The sequence below is a fragment of the Pinus tabuliformis genome, chromosome 1_2, assembly GCF_031772625.1.
Source record: "Pinus tabuliformis cultivar Carrire ecotype Pingquan chromosome 1_2, CPIR1, whole genome shotgun sequence".
Classification (NCBI taxonomy): domain Eukaryota; kingdom Viridiplantae; phylum Streptophyta; class Pinopsida; order Pinales; family Pinaceae; genus Pinus; species Pinus tabuliformis.
Genome location: NC_142298.1, coordinates 784,245,841 through 784,266,338, shown reverse-complemented (window position 1 = coordinate 784,266,338; position 20,498 = coordinate 784,245,841). Strand labels below are relative to the sequence as shown.

Here is a 20,498-nt window from a genome sequence, read left to right as displayed (position 1 = left end):
TGAAATCTGATTTTAAAATAATGATAGTTAATTTATACTGAAACTAATTCGTAATAATAATAATATATATAAAATAATAATAAATATAATATTTGAAATATGAAAACAAATGTTTAATGGTTATGAAATCTGATTTAAAAATAATGAAATTTATATTAAAATAAGTTTTACTTTTTGTATCTCAAGAAAGGGGAGAGGCTGGTATATCTTGACATTGTATGAGATAAGATTGGGTGGAATTGATGGCCTTTGAGGGTATATTGTAGGAATGGTGAGCTCTGTGGTGGAGAAGATTGTGAAGGTGCTCCGAAAGGAAACTGAAGAGCTTAATCAACAACAATGGGAGGATAGTAAAAGGGTTCTAGGTTGTGGATTTAAATGGGATGAAAACCCAAAGCACTGCAACAATTCATTGGTGATTATGAGCCTGCGAATTTCTCCCATGAAGAAACCATTTATACCTTCTTGGTGGGGGCATCTCTTGAACCGTCAAACGTGTTTTCTGAGTCAATGTCTAAAGCTGATTTAGATCTGGTTGGCATTGGTTCATTTCTTCAGTCTTCTTGGCCGTAAGGCCTGATCTAGGTTTACACAACTTGCACAATTATCTAAATGATAAGCTCTACAGGAAAAAATCCCTTTGTACTAACCAATTTGGGCTAGAGGGTCTGAAGGATTGAAACAGGGGGAGGACTTTTAGATCTTCATTGGAACCCTTAATGGGAATTCCTCCCCTTTTGGATTTTGGGTTTGGATTATGTGGCAAATCTCAAGTAGTAGATAGAGAATCGACTGGGATATCTGGTAGATATAAAAAGTCTCTTTCATGAAGTGAAATAGTTACAAGATCATTTTCAACTGCAAGATTACAACATCTTAAGAAACTCCACCATAAGTTTGAATCTAAGGTTGTGAGGGGGTGCTTCAAGAGCTAGGAACCTAGGAGGCTCTATTTTCTACAAGTATGCATGTGAGTGAAATTCTCTAATCAATCGGATCTACCACAATACAATCCTAGACCTTACATCGTTGAACAACAACAACAAGCATCTGCCATGGAAGTAAACCTAACAGTTCAGTGAATCAACTTTTTTTTGTTCTTTAATCCATGGCAGTGATTTGCATATTCAATGGAATTTAGCCTAGATTTGATGCTTTGCATCAATGAAATTTTCCAACTTTGACAAAAAATTGCAACATATACCTTTGCTCAAAAGGTTTCTTCATTGTTTAGTTTGATACCCAGGAAGATGTGGAGAGAGCATTGAAAGAAGGGCCCTGGTTTTTGGGAAATGTAGGGCTCTTAATTAACCTTTAGTTCCCATATTTTGATGCCACAACAATGGTGGTCTCAACAATGTTAGTATGGGTGAGCTACCAAATCGTCCCCTTCCTTTATGGCATCACAGGGTTCTTGAGGAAATTGGGAACACCTTGGGGTCTTTAAAAATGATGGACCTTGAGAGAAAAAAGAAAGGGTTATTTACGTTCGCCAGAATATGTACAAAAATATACCTAAGTAAAGGTCTATTTGACCACATTCATCTGAAACATAAAATCTTCTAGTGGACCCAACTTCTAGATTATGAAAATACAATATTTAGATGCTGATCATGTTACCAAACAAGACACTTGCAAAACATATGCCCTCAGGAAAAAAAGAATCCAAAAAATAAAAAGGGGCATGCCCACAAAATGTGATAGGGTTGGACTTGAAGGTAAGATTTCATAAAAGAGAGATCATTTTAGATTATTATAGGCATTCCTATTTAAAAGTGGTTGACATAACTGACCTTGCTTATCGCCTCTACTAATTCATTCTACATAACCCATCTGGTGTGGGGCCTAGCTTGTTTGGTCCTAACCCGACCTTTACCTTACGTTATCTTTAGCCAGGTTGGGCCTCACCATGCCTAGTGGGTTTGGGCTACCTAAGACCTTGCCTAGCTTATTTGGTCCTGACCTTCGCCTTGAGGCATTTGGTTGGGGACTAGAAAGGGGCAACGATTTTAGATCTTTGGATTGAGGAGGTTGCTTGGGAAATTTGGAGGAAGTAGCCCTTTTAATGAAAGGTATGGGGTTGACTGGTTTTAGCTTTTAATTGCGCTGACTGAGAAATTAATGGTTGTTGGAAGAACCGTATGGACTTCCTCAAGAAGGAGGATAAACCCATAACTTCTTGGGAAAAGTTCGCAAGGAAGAGGGTAAATATTAAAAGGAGGATGGATTGGTTGGCAAGAGTTTTTACTGTCTGGTCAAGTAAGTTTTGAAGGTATTCAAATCTTAGGAGAAAAGGGGAGTGGGAGATTTATCAAGGGGAAACATGAGGAAATTATGAAGCCTACGACACAGGAAATATTTCTCAAGGGAATTTTGTAGGCTACAACAACTCGAAAAATAAAGGTTGCATGGAGGAATTTAGTGCTACAATAGCAAACAGTAGATTCTCTAGCGAGCTTTGCTAGAGGAGGATTTTTGGTTTTAAGCAGATGTAGAGGGTTCAGTGGATTCCTCTTGGATGAAGGTCAAAGGCTCTCTAGATTCTCAGTTTGGGTGGAGGCCCTACCCCTTTGCATTCTGAGTAAAAGAGTATCCAGAATGCCTACCTATGCTTTATTTTTTAGGCCAAAAATTACACTTAGTGAACTTTGGATTCTCGGTTTTAGGTGGAGTCATTATCGAATTGTTGTCTGGGTTGTAATGGCGGAGATGGTGCTGTCTCTAGATTCCTTGGGTGCAAGGGTGGAGATGGTGAGATCTTTGGATTCCTTGGTGTGGTGAGGAGTTCTGGTCATTTCCTTGAAGCATTCTTCCTCAAGCTCTGAATCTGGCTCGAGGGTGAATGATTACAAGAAAGACCACAATGCAATCATCCTAAGATTGGGTGGAGAGTTATAGCCCCAATCTTACTTGCCAATTCATTATTCAATACATGATAGGTAGTTAAAATCTACACATTCAGTTCTTCATGATCTTATTTCACTGTATTTAATAGACATAGTCATCTTGCATGTATTGTCGTTAAATCTTATTACTATGCTCTTGGTTATTGAGTTGTTATTAATGAGTCAAAATTATATCTGTTCATGTGTTTGTGGGTAGGCTGAGCTTCCCCGTGATTATGTTGTTTTGTACATGTATGCTATTCGTGTATTTTAATGGAAAATTTCAATGGCCCGATGCTCATTCTTGACCCAGTGAAACATGGGAATAGGCTCTTATTGTGTGCTCCAACATATTTAGATGATAGTGTGGATGCATTGTTTGATTGCCATCATGGCTAAGGTAGGTCGGGTAGAGGGTGTGGATGATCTTGGAATTCAATCCACGATTTTATAGGAGGCAATGTCAACTCCTCAGAATGCAAACGAATCGTGAAAGTTATGGTCTACGCTACATGAATAATTGTGAAGAACAATGTCAAAATTTCATTCGAAAAATCCAAGCTCAAGGTAGGACCCGCCTGTTCGAGAGTTGGGCGGAAAGATCCAATCATATCTAGTGTTTGGGCTTGAACTAGGGGTCTAACCCTAAGTTGTTTGAGGTCTGTAGATGTGTGAGGCTTGACTTAGTGAGGGCTAGTGTCTGTAGGGTTTGAGGTCAAATGTCCTTGATAAATTATGATGTAAAATTCTAAAAATTGGTCCGAGGGGTAAGGTGGGACCCAAGACATGATTACATGGATGGTAGGATGATGTGGCAGTCATAGGGCTTGTCATGTTTCCATCTCACCAGGAGAAATAGAAGGGGATGCAAGGTTTTGCGAGGGGCATAACAATTATTGAAGACCCCCTCTCCTCTTCGCACCTTATGGGGGTACCCCCCTCCTCATATCGTCAATATGGCTTATTGAATGTTTGTTGTTTGATTTTGAGTGTGGAACCATGAATGCAACCACAATGAAGGGAACCCCCTTCAATATGTTAGCAGTGCTTGTTTTAATCCCAACTATTGGTCCTTCTCTCGTATGAAGGTCGTTGATCGATTGAGTGTGTGTGTGTGTGTGTGTAGCAATTTGGTGATGTGACAATGCCATATGGATTGGCGGGATGATGTGGAACTTCCTTGAACAATGCTGACATGGATCAACTTCAAATATCTTGTGATTTGGATGTTAGTTTTTGAAAAACATTATATCGCTAGAAAGCTCTAGACAACTTGGATGCAATGGAAAAGTTTGGTTTAAGCTTCAAGGAGTTTGAAAAAAATGACAAAATTAAGAATCCATTTCCATGATAGGCTTTGGAGGTCGGATTGATGATCGTAGTACCTTCTTCTACCCTTAGTAGGGGCTATGAGGTGGATAGGGGTGTTACAAAGTGGGTATTAGAATAAAAGGTTAAACACTAGACCTTTGGAAGATAATGAGCCTTAAGCACATTTTTTTTTCTATGTAAGGCTAATTCTATTAATAAAAACAAAAAATATAATTACACCGAGGCCCCGCCTCAACCGCTGTTGCTAGAGTTCATCAAGAAAGTTGAAACTGCCCCAGATTGGGGAAACCAGTTTGACATTGCAAAAAGACCAAACATATATCTCGGGACTGTCACCAAAGGAAACCCATACATAGGACTTGGATCCATGTTTTGAAGCAAAACCCAGAAAAAGATACAACTCAACACCACCGGAATCGACAACAGAACAACAAATCCTCTGATCAGACAAACAAACAGCAAAAACATCAAATGACTAGACCAACCCATCAACAGCAGAAGGCTGAGCTAGCTCGTGGGTGGTAACGGATGCCACGTGGCATCATTTGTTGTCATCCTCGTCAGGTGTCTCCTCGACAATGAGGCAGGCATACTGGTCCCAATCTTCATCCTTCTCTGCCACGTCGCCTTTCGCTGCACCACCTGGAGGCCCCCTTGCATGCTGGGTGCCGCTCGAACTGCCAGCGAACCCTATCGTTATTGCAGCTCCTGCAGAGCTGCCACCAGCTCGCTGAATGTCACCTGCGTGAGCTTCTCCACCATGCAGTCTGCTGTGGCTTGCGCCCCCGCCATCATCCTTCGACTTTTTCTCAGAACCCCTACCCATTTCCGGATTTCTCACCTCCTGAGAGTGCTCTTTAGAATTCCTCGCTTGGTCATTGTTCTGCTCATCTTCTTCAGAGAAAACGATAGTCACATTGGCAGTTATAATGGGTCTATTCAGACTACTCTAGAACCTGAATTGGGTTTAATGGGGACAGAGCATGGATGCAGAGGAGAAATTGCAGTATGGAGCCTAATATCGCTGTGTGCAGCCATTGAGGTCGACCCTTGCCCCCGTCCATTGCGCGTATGGGGATAGTGATTATGCGGTGACCTGGGGGGAGGCAGGAGTTGAGCTCTGTGTTGTCTCCTCGAGTTCCTCCTCTACGACTCCTCATGTGGTGACGGACCATACCAGTGAGGTTGGAGTGCAAATCAGCTGGACAAGCGGACGGGAGGGAGAACGGGTTGTGAATACAGGGCTCCTGAGCAGGATTTAAAGGGCAGTGCCTGGAGTGGGAGTAATGGTGCCCATTTCCGAGATCAATACAGCAGAGGAGCCAACATCGTCTCCCTGTGGCTGTTCTGCTGCAAGAAATTCCAGCCTGAGGCGGACAAAAGCTAAGGAATGGGGGATGAACAGAGGGTTCGAGAGGCGCCATATGAATATCATCTGCTTCCAAATCTCGGCCTGAGGGGCCATTTATTGCAGCATGCACGCTGGCCAGGTTTCGTCTGAGATGAGCCTGGAGCAGAGCGCAACCCACCGCCTGGCAGGTCCTAGCGCCGACAATCTGAATGGTGGCCATTAATGATCTTGGGTTTCACCCGCATCCGGGTGCGCTTCTTCCTCCTGAGCCATTTCACTCTTCACCAATTCCTTATACTCCAGTATCTGGTGTTCAGTGGCTAGCGTAGAGAGCGTACCTGTATGTAGATCCTTTCCACTTTCTACTCCTATATTTGCCAGTAGGTCAGCTACTTTGTTTCCCTCCCGTCGTATGTGCTTGAGATTGATTGCCCTGTGGGAGGAGAGCTAGATTTCAATGAGTTTTAATCGACTCGCCATTCTCCAGCTGTTGCTCACCTTACTTGAGGGTGTTCCCTGCAAGATTTTTGTGACCATATTTATAAGGATCTGCGAGTCTCCTTCTATAACAAGTGGGAATAGTCCATGTTTATGGGCTAAAATAAGACCCTGCCATAATCCTTCTAATTCTGCTGAGTTGTTAGTGTCCCATCCATTTGAGCCGAGGTAGATTAGACAAGGATTACCTTTATGATCTCTGATTATTCCTCCAAATCCAGCCTTTCCTGGATTCCCTTTTGAGGCTCCATCAAAATTTAGCTGGAACATGTGACGGGGAGGAGGAATCCACTTATCTGGAGTACTTCTTTTTGCTTGAGTTTTTCCTTTGATTATCATTTCTTGATTCCACTGTAGATTCCAGTTTGTCCATATGGTTTGTTCCTGTGGGAGGGAGGGGAAGTCCTCCTCAGACCAAGTTTGAAGAAGTAAAGTTTCCCTGATATTCTGACATACTGTATTCCAAAGAGATTCCACGGGCATAGATTGATCCTTGAAGATACGTCGATTTCTCTCCTTCCAGATTGTCCACATGAGAAACCTCGGTATTAACTTCCATAAGGAGTTTAAAAGCTTGCTTTTGAATGGGTTTTGTGCCCAATTGCGAACAGTAGAGATAATATCGCCTTGTATCTGTCCATCGTTTTGGCATCTAAAGTTGATCCTTTCCTAGAGCTTGTGTGCTAGTGGGCAAGAGTTCATAATATGCTGAGTGGTTTCCTCTTCTTGCTTACAATTGGGGCATAAGGAGGGGCCGTGGAAGCTTCTCTTCCTGAGGTTGTCCCATGTTAGGATTTTGTTGTGACATAAGAGCCATAGAAAGGTGGAGATTTTCGGCCAAATTTTGGGGTCCCATATTTTATTCCAGAGAGGATCCTTGACAATGTGTTCCTTCATAATGATGTGATATGCCTCCCTTGTAGTGTAGGTGCCTTTTTCCTCATAGCCCCACCTAAGAACATTCGTTTCCTCTGAATATTGTATTCTTCTCTTTGTTAGTTCAGTTCCTAGAATCTGTTTTGCTAATTCCATTCCCTGTCTTAATATGTAATCCGTGCTACACCATTGCCTGTTCCCCTGCATTGTGGATGGAAGCCAGAAGTGCTTGACTATGCTCGATGTTTGCAATTCCTGTTCCGGGATTTGATGAGGTAAGATTAAGTCCTTTAATTTGGGTTGCTGCTGCCATGAGTCGTCCCAAAACCTTGCTGTGTTGCCGTTTTTAACTTCCCAGAAGCTATGTTGCTGTATTAAGAGCTTGTGTTGCTTGGCCGCATTCCATATTAGTGAGCCTGGGCTGACTTCTGAAATTCGGATTATTTCTTCTGTGGGTCGACTGTTAGCATACTTTTCAGTCCAAAGGTTGGCCCAGGGGGTGAACGACATAGTGAGCCATTTCCACCAAATGCGAGCGCCCATAACAACGTTGTTGTGATAAGGATCACGCAGACCCGTTCCTCCTGCAGACTTTGGTAGGCAAACTGTGTCCCATTTGACTAGAGCCCATTTGCGTTTTTGTTCAGTATTGCCCCACAGGAAGGATCTCTGTATACGTTTGATATCTTTGAGGACCCATTTGGGTGCAGCTAGGATCGAGAAGAGATACAACGGCATGGATTGGAGAACCGCCTTGATCAGGACGAGACGACTGGCCATATTGAGGGTCCTATGAGTCCAGGAGGATAGGCGCGCCTCCAACTTTTCTAAGAGCAGCCTCCATGAGGAGTGTTTCAGAGCAGAGTCAGTCAAAGGAGCACCAAGATACTTGGAAGGGAGAGTGGCAATTGAGAATCCAAGTATTCGAGCTATAGAAGCTTGGGTGACAGTGGGAGTATGGAAAAAGAATAGCTGAGATTTGGCTTTGTTTATTTTCGCTCCTGAGGCATCTGAAAAATCCGTCAATATAGAATTGAAGTGACGAGCTTCCTGGACTGAAGGGTGACCGAAGAGCATATTGTCATCCACAAATTGCTGATGGGTGAAGGTGGGAGTGTTAGGAAAAGACAGGCCTCTGAGTTTCTGGGAAGACAGAGCAGCTTTAATACTTCATCCTAAACCTTCCGCCATTAACACAAAGAGGAAAGGGGAGAGAGGGTCTCCCTGTCTGATTCCCTGGGATGGCTGGAAAGGTGAAGAGGGGATTCCATTGATCAAGATTGAGAAGAAAGAGGAAGAGATGAGACTCATGACCCAGCGAGTCCAAGTTATGGAGAAACCAAAAGCAATTAGGATTTTCTGAATATAAACCCAACTTAAGCTATCAAAGGCTTTTGAGAGGTCGATTTTAAGGAGCATACCTGATCTCTTGGAGTTCTTCAGGGAATGGATGATTTCATGAGTTAGGATTATGCCGTCCGTAATCTGCCTGCCTTCTACATATCCAGACTGCTCCGGCGATATGAGAAATGGTAATAGTGGTTTGAGTCTTGAGGCTACGATTTTTGAAACAATCTTGTAGATGATGTTGCATAGGGCAATGGGCTGATATTTGTCAGGGGTATTAGATTGAGCCTCTTTTGGGATTAGCGCTATGAATGTGGCATTCATAGCCGGCAGCATCCATCTCAGCGTTCTCGATTCCTCCACAACCTGCCAGACTTCCATTTTAATTAACTCCCAAAAATTATGGAAGAAGTTGGAAGTGAACCCATCAGGACCTTTCAGTTGATGTACAACATTTTCCACTTCCTGTAAGTCGATCGGCCTGAGTAAAAGTTGATTGTGCTCCTCTGTGATGACTTTGGGGATGTTCCTTGTTATTTTTCCTATAGCTTGCGTTCTGTCAACCTGTGGTTCTTGATGGGCTTGCTTAAAGTAGTTGAGAAGTTCAAGTTCAATTTCTTCATGTTTTTCCACTCTTATCCCCTGCTCATTTTGTATGTGAGTGATATTGTTATTCATTCTGCGTTGTATAGTGGTTCTGTGAAAAAATCTTGTATTTTTTTCCCCTTCCTTTAGCCACCTGATTCTTGATTTTTGCCTCCAGAGCGTTTCTTCTTGTTTGGCCCTTTCTGAGATCTGTGCTTCAAGAGACTTTTCCTGTTCCGAATATTCCTCTGTTCTGCCCTCTGTGATGATCCGTTGCTGCAGCCGTTTCATGTCTTGGTCGAGTGCTATTTGAGCCTGGAAAATGTTACCAAATGAAGAATGGTTCCATTGCTTTATTTTACTTTTGAGGTATTTAAGCTTCTGCTGAAATTGGAGCATTTTTGTACCATTTGGTGGAGTATAGTTGGTCCATTCCAAATTTACTAGATTAACGAAGTCCGGATGTGTCATCCAAAAAGCCTCGAAGCGAAAAGGCTTGCGGCTTGTATTGCTTGGTTGAGACCATTGAAGGGAGATTGGCCAGTGGTTTGAACCTGAGAATGGCAGTGTTGAAGCTGAGAGGTATCCTCCTAAGTGGATTGCGTTGTCAGAGATTAAGAATCTGTCCAGGCGAGATGCAATTTGTTGGGAACCTGCTCTTTTATTATTGCAGGTATAAAGTCCATTGTTGAATGGCATGTCAATGAGCCAATTACTTTGAATGTATTCTTTTAGATAATTACTTCTTCTTGTTTGGACCTTTCTAAGATCTGTGCTTCAAGAGACTTTTCCTGTTCGAATATTCCTCTGTTATGCCCTCTGTCATGATCTGTGCTGCAGCCGTTTCATGTCTTGGTCGAGTGTTATTTGAGCTTGGAAAATGTTACCAAACGAAGAATGGTTCCATTGCTTTATTTTAATTTTGAGGTATTTAAGCTTATGCTAAAATTGGAGCATTTTTGTACCATTTGGTGGAGTATAGTTGGTCCATTCCGAATTTACTAGATTAACGAAGTCCGGATGTGTCATCCAAAAAGCCTCGAAGCGAAAAGGCTTGCGGCTTGTATTGCCTGGTCGAGACCATTGAAGGGAGATTGGCCAGTGGTCTGAACCTGAGAATGGCAGTATTGAAGCTGAGAGGTCTCCTCCTAAGTGGATTGCGTTGTCAGAGATTAAGAATCTGTCCAGGCGAGACGCAATTTGTTGGGAACCTGCTCTTTTATTATTCCAGGTATAAAGTCCATTGTTGAATGGCATGTCAATGAGCCAATTACTTTGAATGTATTCTTTTAGATTATTACTTTCCTTATCCAGATTGTTCCTTCCTCCTCGCTTCTCTTCCATCTTGGTTATCATGTTGAAGTCACCCCCATTGATCCAGAGTGGATGAGACCTATCAACATTGATTGAGGAAAGGGTATTCAGAAGTTCTACCTTATGCATAGCCTCCTGGGGAAAATATACATTAGTTAAGAGACCATGTATATTGGTTCCTGTAATGTGGAAAGTCGCTTGAAGGAAATTCTTGTTAGCATGAGTGTTGTTGAGCTCAATGGTACGAGCATCCCATATAATTGCCAAGCCTCCTGAGGCGCCAGAGGCATCTACTGCTGCTACTTGACTACCTGGCCAAGCTTTTGCCGCAATTCGGTCAAGAGAGATGGAGTTGCATTTAGTTTCCTGCAAAAAGAGAATTTGGGGCTTTTCTTGCTTTATCATATTTTTAATCAGTCTGCATTTCCCGGGGCCATTGAGCCCTCTGATGTTCCATGAGATGAGCTTCATGATGGAAGGTTGGAAAGAGAGTTGTAATACTTTGTGAGCTTGGAGTACCTTCCTGACTCCACTAGCATTTCCCCAATGCGTATGGTGCGTTGGAGATCCATTTTTCTTCCTCTCTTTTTGATATCTTTGCTGATGTTTTTCCCGTCCCAGAGGCTTCCAGTTTGAATACCTAGTGATCTTTGTCTTTGAGCCCTGGAGAGAATTACTTCCAGATTCTCCAGCTGTCTCTCTGGAATTTTGTCATAATTTTTTGTTTTGCATGCCTGCTCTAGGCCAAGAATATCCAAATCCCCAATATCTATACTTTCTGGTTCTTCTTCCATATGTTGTATATCACCTATTCCTTCTGTTGTTTCTGATGCCTTTGTAGGGTCGGGCTGCGAGTTGTCTACCTCCATTACTTGAGAGAACCAAGCGGGGATTGTACGCGCAGCCGTGGGGGAAAGATCTGTGGGTAATGATTCTTTTTGGCTTTCCTTGGGATCAGAATGTGCAGATTGTATGTTCAACAGAGGATCCTCCTTAGAGGGGGCGTGGATCTCAGGGTTGTGGATATCTTGCCGGGCTAGCGCTTCAAAACTGTTGCTCGTGGAGGGCTTTGATGTACTGGCTTGAGGCTTCTTAGGGTTTGAAGCAGGTCTCTTGTGGTTTTTCCTGCGATTGGCAACTTTTGTGAAGCCACTCAGATCAGGCTCATTCGAGGCAGAGATATTCGAGGGTTTCTGAGTTAAAGGACAGTCCCTAAACAGGTGACCCAGTGCATGGCATCTCCTGCACCGAAACGACACATGTTCATAATCAATTAACTGAACCCATTCAACATCATCGTGAAAGATACTTACCGCATCCGGGAGTGCCTTACTGAGGTGCATATAAACGCAGATTCGGGCATAAGATGTGTATCTTCGGAGTTTTGTCTCCTCAGTTGTTTTGACAAATTCGCCGAGACCATTTCCTATGGTTTGTAAGGTCTCTTCATCCCAGTATTCCATGGGGAGAGAATAAAGACGGATCCAGACTGGCGCCCAGCTGAGATCTTCTTTGTCTGGATTGAAGCGCTCCACCCAACCCCTCAGATAAAGACCAACTGCGTTGAAGAAATAGGGCCCTCCATCTAATACTCTGTTTCGGTCCTCTAAGCAGTTAAATATGGCCGTGAAGAACCCTTTAGGTCCTAGTTGCAGTGTTATGTGTCCTTTCGGCTTCCACTTAGCCGCTATCCAGCCGTGCAATGCTTTTTCTGTTGGCCACATTCCTATGAATTTGCCTATCAATGCATGGTCTCTCATGTACTGGATCTGGGCATTGATCCGATGACTTGGGAGTTCTATCTTCGGGCATTCAGCAGCTACCGGTCTACAGGTGTTCGATGTGATCTGGGGGTTCTCTCTGTCATTCGTTTTGGTATCTTGTGGTTCTATTTCTTCTTTGTCTTCATTTGGTTCAGCTTGTTTGGTACCTTCCTCACGCTGCCATGGAGAGTCGTTAGCGCTTGGGGGAGGCGCAACGTCCTCCCCCTAGGGGATATTCATGATTCTCTTGCTGCTCCTAGTCGGATGCAGACTTTCGTGATACTGTTGGTTTGACAGTAGTGCAGAGTTCTGGTCAGATTTGTCGTTGCAGGTTTTGCAGAAACCCTACTTCTCTATTCCTTCAGACATCCGTCATGTCCTACTAGAGAATGTTTGATTTATGAGTTTCAAAATATTATGTTTTCAGCCTTAAGCACATTAAGGTAGTGTGCAAAAACCCTTTGTTTACAAATGTATCATGCCTTATGTTATTTGAGATACATATATTTTATGTTGATTAAAATGATGTTATTGAGATTATTATTGCTTAACATATGCATTAACTTGTTATTTGATGTTTCAAACATAATATATACAACCATGTGCTTATGGAAAGGTACCAAGGATTATAATGCTCATGTGTTAATTGTTATTAATGTTGGCTAACAATTATGTGTGTGTGACAACACATAAGGGAACCTAAAAGGACACAAAAAGTTTGAGCAACAAAATGGTGGAGGATAGCACTGATAGATATCAGTATGGAAATTAAATTGAATCAATTGAGAAAATAGGAGAGGAAGGATCTCCTAATTGGATTGATACCTTGTGAAGCCTAAGGGATGCATTGAGGAGTTGTAACGCTGGCAATGAAAGGATTGTCAGGGCATAGGAAAGGAAGGTAGAGATTAATGCAATGATATTGCAAATCCTATCATATTTATAGAGGAAAAAGCAACATGATCTCGTAGCTAGTTTCAAGTTTAAACATAGTCCTTTTAGGTAATTGAAGACGGGAAAGGAGGATAGTCGATGCTAAGAGAAGTAGATCTAGGAAGAAGAAAAGGAAGTCCAGTGAGGACACAGTGAGGGAAGGATCGCCATTGAGCGCTCCTTAAAAGAGGAAAACTAATTATGGGAAGCATTCAGGGGTTCCTACTTGAAGGAACCATCACCGTAAAAGAAGAGAAAGCGATTACATGCCTGAGGAGTTTAGGAAGGCTAAGCCTCCTACATTTGATGGTGAATTGAAGAGAACAAAGGATGCTATGAATGGCTACATGGGATGAAGAAGTTATTTAGATTCCACAGTTACTATGAGAATATGAAAACTAAGGTGGACACTTTTAGCCTAAAGAGAAAGGTTGACATTTGGTGGGAAGATTTGAAGAATGTGAAGAATATTAGGGAGGAAGAGTTGTCATAGAAAGAATTTGAAAAATATTTTAGAGAAAAGAACCTATCACAGAGTTATTTTGACAACAAAGCTAAAGAGTTTTGAAGAATGTGGAATATTAGGGAGGAAGAGTTGTCTTGGAAAGAATTTGAGAAATATTTTAGAGAAAAGAACTTGTCATAGAGTTATTATGACAACAAAGCTAAAGAGTTTTACGAGCTCAATATGGGGCAACAATCATATGAAGAATACATTACCAATTTTTTGGAGTTGTTGAGGTTTTCCCCTACCTTAAGGATGAAAGGGTAAAAATTTGAAGGTATATTAATAGTATGCCATAGACATTTAAAGACCGATTTGAGTTTGACGAACTAAAAACTCTTGACAATTCAATCAGAAAATTAAAGCATTGCTATGAGAAAACTAGGCACGGGCCCGAGTATAGGTTGGATTAGAAATAAAAGAGTAACCTAAAATTTAAAGGGTAGAAAACTTTGAAGTGACAACCCATAGTCAAAGGAGTGGACAAGGTTCCAGCCAACCGAGAAAATCAACAGAGATTTTGCACTGCTAACAAAGGTTGATTTACTTAAGTCACAGGAGAGGAAAATATGAGTTACAGAGGGGGACCCTTGAAATGTTGGATTTGTGGGGAAAATCATTGGAAAAGGGACTGTACCCATTACAAGAAGGATGGCCCAAGGCTATATAACACACAAAAGGTTGAGATAGTCAAGGATTTGGCATGTAATGTACCAAGAATTTGTGCAACAGTAGACAATCGACAAGATAATCAATAGGAAATTATTATTGAAATGGAAGGTATTCTTTGTGATCAAAGTATTTCAATTTTAATTGACCATAGTTTGAATTTCAGTTATATCAGTCTTCTAATTGTCGAAAAGTGTGATTTGGTTAAAGAAGCGCACAAAGAATTGTGGCTAGTCTAGCTCGTCACAGGGTATGTTATCTCAGTTTTGCTTCATAGTTTTAGATTCAACAGTGTAATTTTTTATTATTCGTAAAATTTTAGGGCACCGACAATTGGATTTTCAGTGCCAATTGTAAAATGTTGAATAAATGCGCTGAAAAATGGATTATAAGCGCTAATTTTTAAATTTGTTGAATAAAAAGTGCTGATAGCTGGAGTATCAATGACAATTGTAAAATTTTATTTATTTTTATGTCAAAATCAAAGCGCTAACATATCACATGTTAGAAAAGGAGTGGGTGCTTTATCAAGTGAGCAATGACTATTAAATTTTCAACATAATGTATCCTCAAATAACATGTGACACTGACAAATCAAATGGAAACACTCTATTTTATTCTGTTTTTCCCGCAAAACACAGTAACTTTGGGTGTGGTTTTGGAACAGGTTGAAATTAATTTTTGAAAACCAAAAGAGGTTTTTATGGGGAACAGACCCATTTAAAATAACCTCTCTCAGTTTTTACACGTGTCATGGTTTGGAAGATTCGAAGGAATATTTTCAGCTTATTATTTTTCTATATTTAAATATTATTTCTTGCTTTAGGCATCAAATTTGGGTGCGGTTTTTGAGAACTTGAAATTTTTTTTTGCCTATAATGAACCCATTAACAAAAACCTCTCTCATTGTTTACACGTGTCATGGTTTGAGAGATATGAAGGAATATTTAGAGCCTATTTTCAGTAATTCGCCAGAATTTTGATTTATTTATTTAGAAAAACGCCTAATCTAATGTCAGTTAGAGAGCCACCTCATCATATTTGACTTGGGCATTAAATAAAAAGATGAAAATCAAATCCACATTCTCAGGCAACACCTTAGTGTTCAAATGCACAATTTTGGTGTAGGATCAACTCCAGCGTTCGTTGACTTTTTTGCAATTAATTCTAGATGTAGTTTAATTTTATTTTATTATTTGATTTTGTTTCCAAAAAGATAGAAATAGTTTGGGATATGATTTTTAATATTTAAGCAAGGCTATGTAATGTAACAGCGGTTGCAATTTTTTGCAGATGCCTTGTATAGTGCATATACTTTTCCATAAATAGAAGTTGTTGTGATCAATATTATTTATCCAAATTTACAAATATTCATGTGTTATAAGTTTCTTGTCATTTTTCTTGGTGTAATTATTTTCTTCTAGTCAACGGCCTGAGTCATAAGTCTTCTGGGTTTGGAATTAAGTGGTTAAGTTCGAACACTGTCTGTAAACTTAGATTTATATGTTCCAAATCGCTTATATGTTTTCAACTTAAATATCATGCACATAAATCAACAAGTTGCTCTGTTTTGATATTTATTCCTACTACCTTCCTTCATAACTAAATGATGACTTGTCTAAGCAGCTTAAAGCTATCCTTCCTTTGCTAAATTTGTTCATACAGTCTGTAACTAGCAGTTTTATGTCAAAGACTCCATTGCCTAATGGTCCTTGTTTATTTTCCTTCCAAACACAGTTTCCTATGTTACCTACTGAATCTGGCCAAATGAACTAAATTGCTTGTTGCTCAGTGACAATGAGTAGTAGAGTTTTAAAGAGATATCCCTCTCGATATTGAAGGGCTAGTTTTCAATCAAAAGTGGTTAGAGGTTACCTTAGTTTTTTCCCTTTACAACCGAGGTTTTTTCTAAGTGATAACATTTTGGTGTTGTTGCTGGGGAGCGAAGGTGAAATTTTCCCTAGGAGAATGACAAGTTCCAAATATGATTGCTGATGGTGAACAATTTTCAGACGTAAGGAAGTTGTATTTCATTCACCTAGGGAATCCATTGTCAAACAACCCAGAGTTCGAAATTTTCATGGTGACTCCACTATCCAAAGACTCAGTAGCCAAAATATTTTCTTGGCGAACCCACTGCTTCAATATGGATGATGGATTTGCAAGGTATGCTCGAATGAATCGCTCTCACATTCTTGGTTTTCCAAATCGTATTCCTCACATAGATTGGTAGACATATTTGCCAATATTTAAAGGTTAGGACGACGATGATGCTGCTCTTCATTTAATTAGATTTCATATGCATGTACGAAAGCTTAGAGTTAAGTTGCACGAGGATTCTTTGATGAAAATGTTCATGGTTTCTTTCGAGGGAAATACAAAGTTTTGGTATGAGAATTTTCCCCCTGATAGCTTGTATTTTGTTGAATATTTTCATTTAGTGCTTTATGAGCATTTTAAAGGGCATTATTTTTCCTTCTTGCTGGTTGAAAATTGTTGTGCACATGTTGAAATCTTCATTAAACATATGGAAAACATGTATGGTGATGAGGAGTTGATGGATGAAGATATTCTAGAAGTTTTGCATGAAACCCCTTCAACATCATGAACAAAAATTGAAATTTAGTTGTCATACTTGGGAGATTTTTCAACAAACAACATTTTATCCCTTGGATGAAAACAAAATTGTTCAGGATCTTAGTGAGTACAGTCATGTTCCTTTTTCTGTGGGTGAGAAAGACATGCAACAATTTGATCAGTTTTCTTGTGATTGAGTGAGAGGAAAACCATTCAAAATATTTTTTAGCTCATTCATTTTTAGAATCCTTATGTGAAAATCAAAATTTTGACATCAAATTCATTCAAGCCACTTACACAAGCAAACAATGCGTTTATTTTAAATGAAGAAGTCATGTTTACATGTAGTAGCCCTGTTTTAGAATTCAATATAGACAAGGATAAAGAAATTGTTGTGTTGATTCATTTGAAAAGTAAGATGTGTTTTCCTTTGAGGACATGAGGGTTCATTTTCAGATGTTTCTCAAACACGTAAGATTATTTGTTCATTTGATTTTATTCAATAATATACAAATCTTGTCCTCGCTGTGGATGATAAGAATGATGAACAATTTGCGACCATTTTATTTGAGCGTAATCATTTTTAGAACATAGACAAACCAACAGTTTGGAATGAGATTTGATTTCTTGCTTTTCATCGTCAAGAAGAGCTAGTGTTTCATATTTTTGATGATCCTTTGGCCAATTTTCCATGGTCATAAAAACCAGTGGAGTTTGTTTTTTTTTCCAGCACATGTTTTGGCTTTAGGTTTCACTTTAAGTTGCCAATATTTACATTTTTGTTTTTGTTTTTGTTTTTCTGATTACAAAGGGTGTGAGTAGAATTCCAGTGAGTAGCCATCTCATTTCATGGTTTCGTTGGAAATTCCATATCCTATGATTGGGCAGAGAATTTCAATAGGTTGGAGTAGGAAATGGCATGCAACAAGATTGCTACGGCAAGCATGAATTTCAGTTTGGTTGTCAACAATGACTTTGTTAGTTTCAGTTTTCAGTTTGCAGTAAGCAGGGTGGGGTTATTAGTTGCATAGTTAACTAGTTTCAAGTAAGGTTGTCAATTTTAGGTAAGAAGTTGGAAATATCCCAATGTATCAGGCACTCGGTCTATGAATTATTTTCTACCTCACAAGGAGGACAACATCCCCACTAGAGCCAATTGTTATGTTAGTTTTGCTTCATAGTTTTAAGTTCAACATTGTAATTTTTTATTATTCAAAAACATTTAGGGCGTTGATAGTTGGATTGTCATTGCCAATTGTAAAATGTTGAATAACAGCATTGATAGATGGATTATCAATGCCATTTTGTAAATTTGTTGAATAAAAAGCGTTGACAACAAGATTATCAATGACAATTGTAAAATTTTGATTTATTTTTATGTCAAAATCAAAGTGCTGACAGATCACACATCAGCAAAGGAGCGGATACTTGATCAAACAAGTGCTAATAGTTAAATTTTCAACACAATGTACCCTCAAACGAGATGTGGTGTTGACAAATTAAATAACAACACTCTGTTTTACTCTGTTTTTTCCTATAAAATAAGTAACTTTGGGCACAATTTTTGAATCGCTGGAAATGAATTTTTGAAAAAAGAAGAGGTTTTTGTTGGGAACGAACCCATTTAAAATAACCACTTTCATTTGTTACATAGTTGTCATGGTTTAGAATATATGAAGAAACATTTTCAGTCTATTTTTTCAGATTTAAATATTAAATAATTTCCTGTTTTAGCAATCAACTTTGGGCGCGGTTTTCGAGAGGCTGAAAACGAATTTTCCAAATATGAAACATGCTTTTATCGATAACGAACCCATTAACAAAAAAAATCTCTCATTTTTTACCTAGGTGTCATGGTTTGAGAGATATGAAATAATATTTGGAGCCTATTTTTCAGGAATTCGCCAAAATTATTTTTTTCTATATTTCTAGAAACACCTAACCTACCTTAAGTTGGAGAACCACCTCATTTCATTCGACTTGGGCATTAAATGAACATATGGAAATCATATCCACATCCTTAGGTAACACTTTAGTATTCAAATGCACAATTTGGGTGAAGGATTAAGTCTAACATTCAATATTTTTTTGCAACTAATTCAAGATTTAGTTTAATTTTATTATTTCTTTGATTTTGTTTCCAGAAATATAGAAACAATTTGGGATGTTAATTTTATTATTTAATCATGACTATGTAATGTAGCAGGGATTGATATTTTTTGCATAAGCCTTGTATAGTGCGTATAATTTGACATAAATAGAAGTCACTGTAATCAATATTATTTGTCCAAATTTACAAAGATTCATGTGTTATAAGTTTCCTGTCAGTTTTCATGGTGTATTTATTTTCTTCTAGCCCACAGTCTGAGTCATAAATTTTTTGCGTTTTGAATTAAGTGGTTAAATTCGAACTCTATCTGTAAGCTCAAATTTATATGTTCCAAATCGCTTATATGTTTTTAACTTAAATAACATGCACAAAAATCAAGAAGCTGCTATGTTTTGATATTTATTCCTACTACCTTACTTCATAACTAAATGATTACTTGTCTAAGAAGCTTAAAGCTATCTTGCCTTTGCTAAATTTGTTCATACAGTCCTTGTTTATTTTTTTTCCAAACGCAGTTTCCTATGTTACCTACTGAATCTAGCCAAATGAACTAGATTGGATGCTGCGTAGTGACAATGAGTAGTAGAGTTTTAAAGAGAGATCCCTCTCGAGATTGAAGGGATAGATTTCAATCAAAAGTGGTTAGAGGTTACCATAGTTTTTTCCCTTTACAACCAGGGTTTTTTATAAGTGATAACAAGGACCAAAAGACGAGTGGAATATATCATTAAATCATGCCCCTTGGTGCTAAAAGGCATGAACACAAAAACTGATTTTAATTTATTAACATTGGGGGTGTATGATACATTTCTTAGAATGGATTAGTTTCCTTGATATAGAACAAATGTTGATTTCTTTGAGAAATCAATTGAATGTCTCAACAAGAAGGGTAAAAGAATAATGTTGCAAGGAAGAAGAAAACCCACATCAATATATTTGGTGACAATGATGTAGGTCAAGAGGAGTTGATGAAAAGGATATGAGTTATTTGCTGTTCAAGTGGCAAAATTTTTTGAGAATAATGGTGGCAGTAATTTATTGAAACATCCATTTTTAAAACAATATTAAGATGCATTTCTAGAGGATACGCTAGATTACCTTCACATTGGGAAGTTGACTTATCTATATAAGTATTGCCGGGAATAACATCAATGTATAAAGCTCGATATCAAATGAGTACTCCAGAGCTCATGGAGCTGAAGTTGCAACTTAAGGACATGTTAGACAAGGTGTACATCATCCCAGGTGTGTCACCATGGGGAGCATCAATTTTATTTGTGAATAAGGATGACACACTTAGATTGTGTATAGATTACAAGTAGTTAAATAAAGCTACCATAATGATAAAATTCCCTTTATTGTGAATTAATGACTTGTTTAATCAATTGTGGGGAGCAATGGTTTTCTAAAAAAATGATTTAAGGTTTTTGTATCATTGGGTGCATATCAAGGATGAAGAAATCCATAAAATCACTTTTTGGACAAGGTATGGCCATTATGATTTTGTAGTTCTGCCTTTTGGACTTACTAATGCACCAACAACTTTCATATGCTTGAAAAACAACTCACTGAGTCCATTTTTTGACAAATTATATTGGTATTTTATGATGATATTTGGTTTATTCAAAAAACAAAGAGGAGCAAGATAAACACTTGGCATTTTTTATACAACTGTTGAGAGAGTATAAGCTCTATGCAAAACTCAATAAATGTGAATTCTTTCAGTCTCAAATTCAATATTTGGGACATGTGG

At 39.1% G+C, this 20,498-nt stretch overlaps 2 protein-coding genes across 2 annotated transcripts; both read right to left on the bottom strand.

Annotated features, from left to right (window-relative positions):
• Positions 1–5,475: 5,475 nt before the first annotated feature.
• LOC149208205 (uncharacterized) lies at positions 5,476–9,573 on the bottom strand. Its single transcript, XM_089398265.1, has 3 exons — positions 8,364–9,573; positions 7,019–7,997; positions 5,476–5,584 (listed from the first exon to the last, which is right to left on the bottom strand). The coding sequence occupies exons 1-3, from the start codon at positions 9,571–9,573 to the stop codon at positions 5,476–5,478; spliced, it is 2,298 nt and encodes a 765-aa protein (XP_089254391.1).
• Positions 9,574–9,816: 243 nt separating this feature from the next.
• Positions 9,817–10,593, bottom strand: LOC149208204 (uncharacterized). Its single transcript, XM_089398264.1, has one exon. The coding sequence runs from the start codon at positions 10,591–10,593 to the stop codon at positions 9,817–9,819; it is 777 nt and encodes a 258-aa protein (XP_089254390.1).
• Positions 10,594–20,498: the final 9,905 nt, after the last annotated feature.

Coding starts and splice junctions, on each gene's coding strand:
- LOC149208204 (XM_089398264.1), bottom strand. CDS start 10,593: ATGATAAAGCAAGAAAAGCCCCAAATTCTCTTTTTGCAGGAAACTAAA.
- LOC149208205 (XM_089398265.1), bottom strand. CDS start 9,573: ATGCCATTCAACAATGGACTTTATACCTGCAATAATAAAAGAGCAGGT. Junction 7,998..8,363: donor GAAGAACTCCAAGAGATCAG/GTATGCTCCTTA, acceptor GTCACCCTTCAG/TCCAGGAAGCTCGTCACTTC. Junction 5,585..7,018: donor GAGGAAACGAATGTTCTTAG/GTGGGGCTATGA, acceptor TGTCCGCCTCAG/GCTGGAATTTCTTGCAGCAG.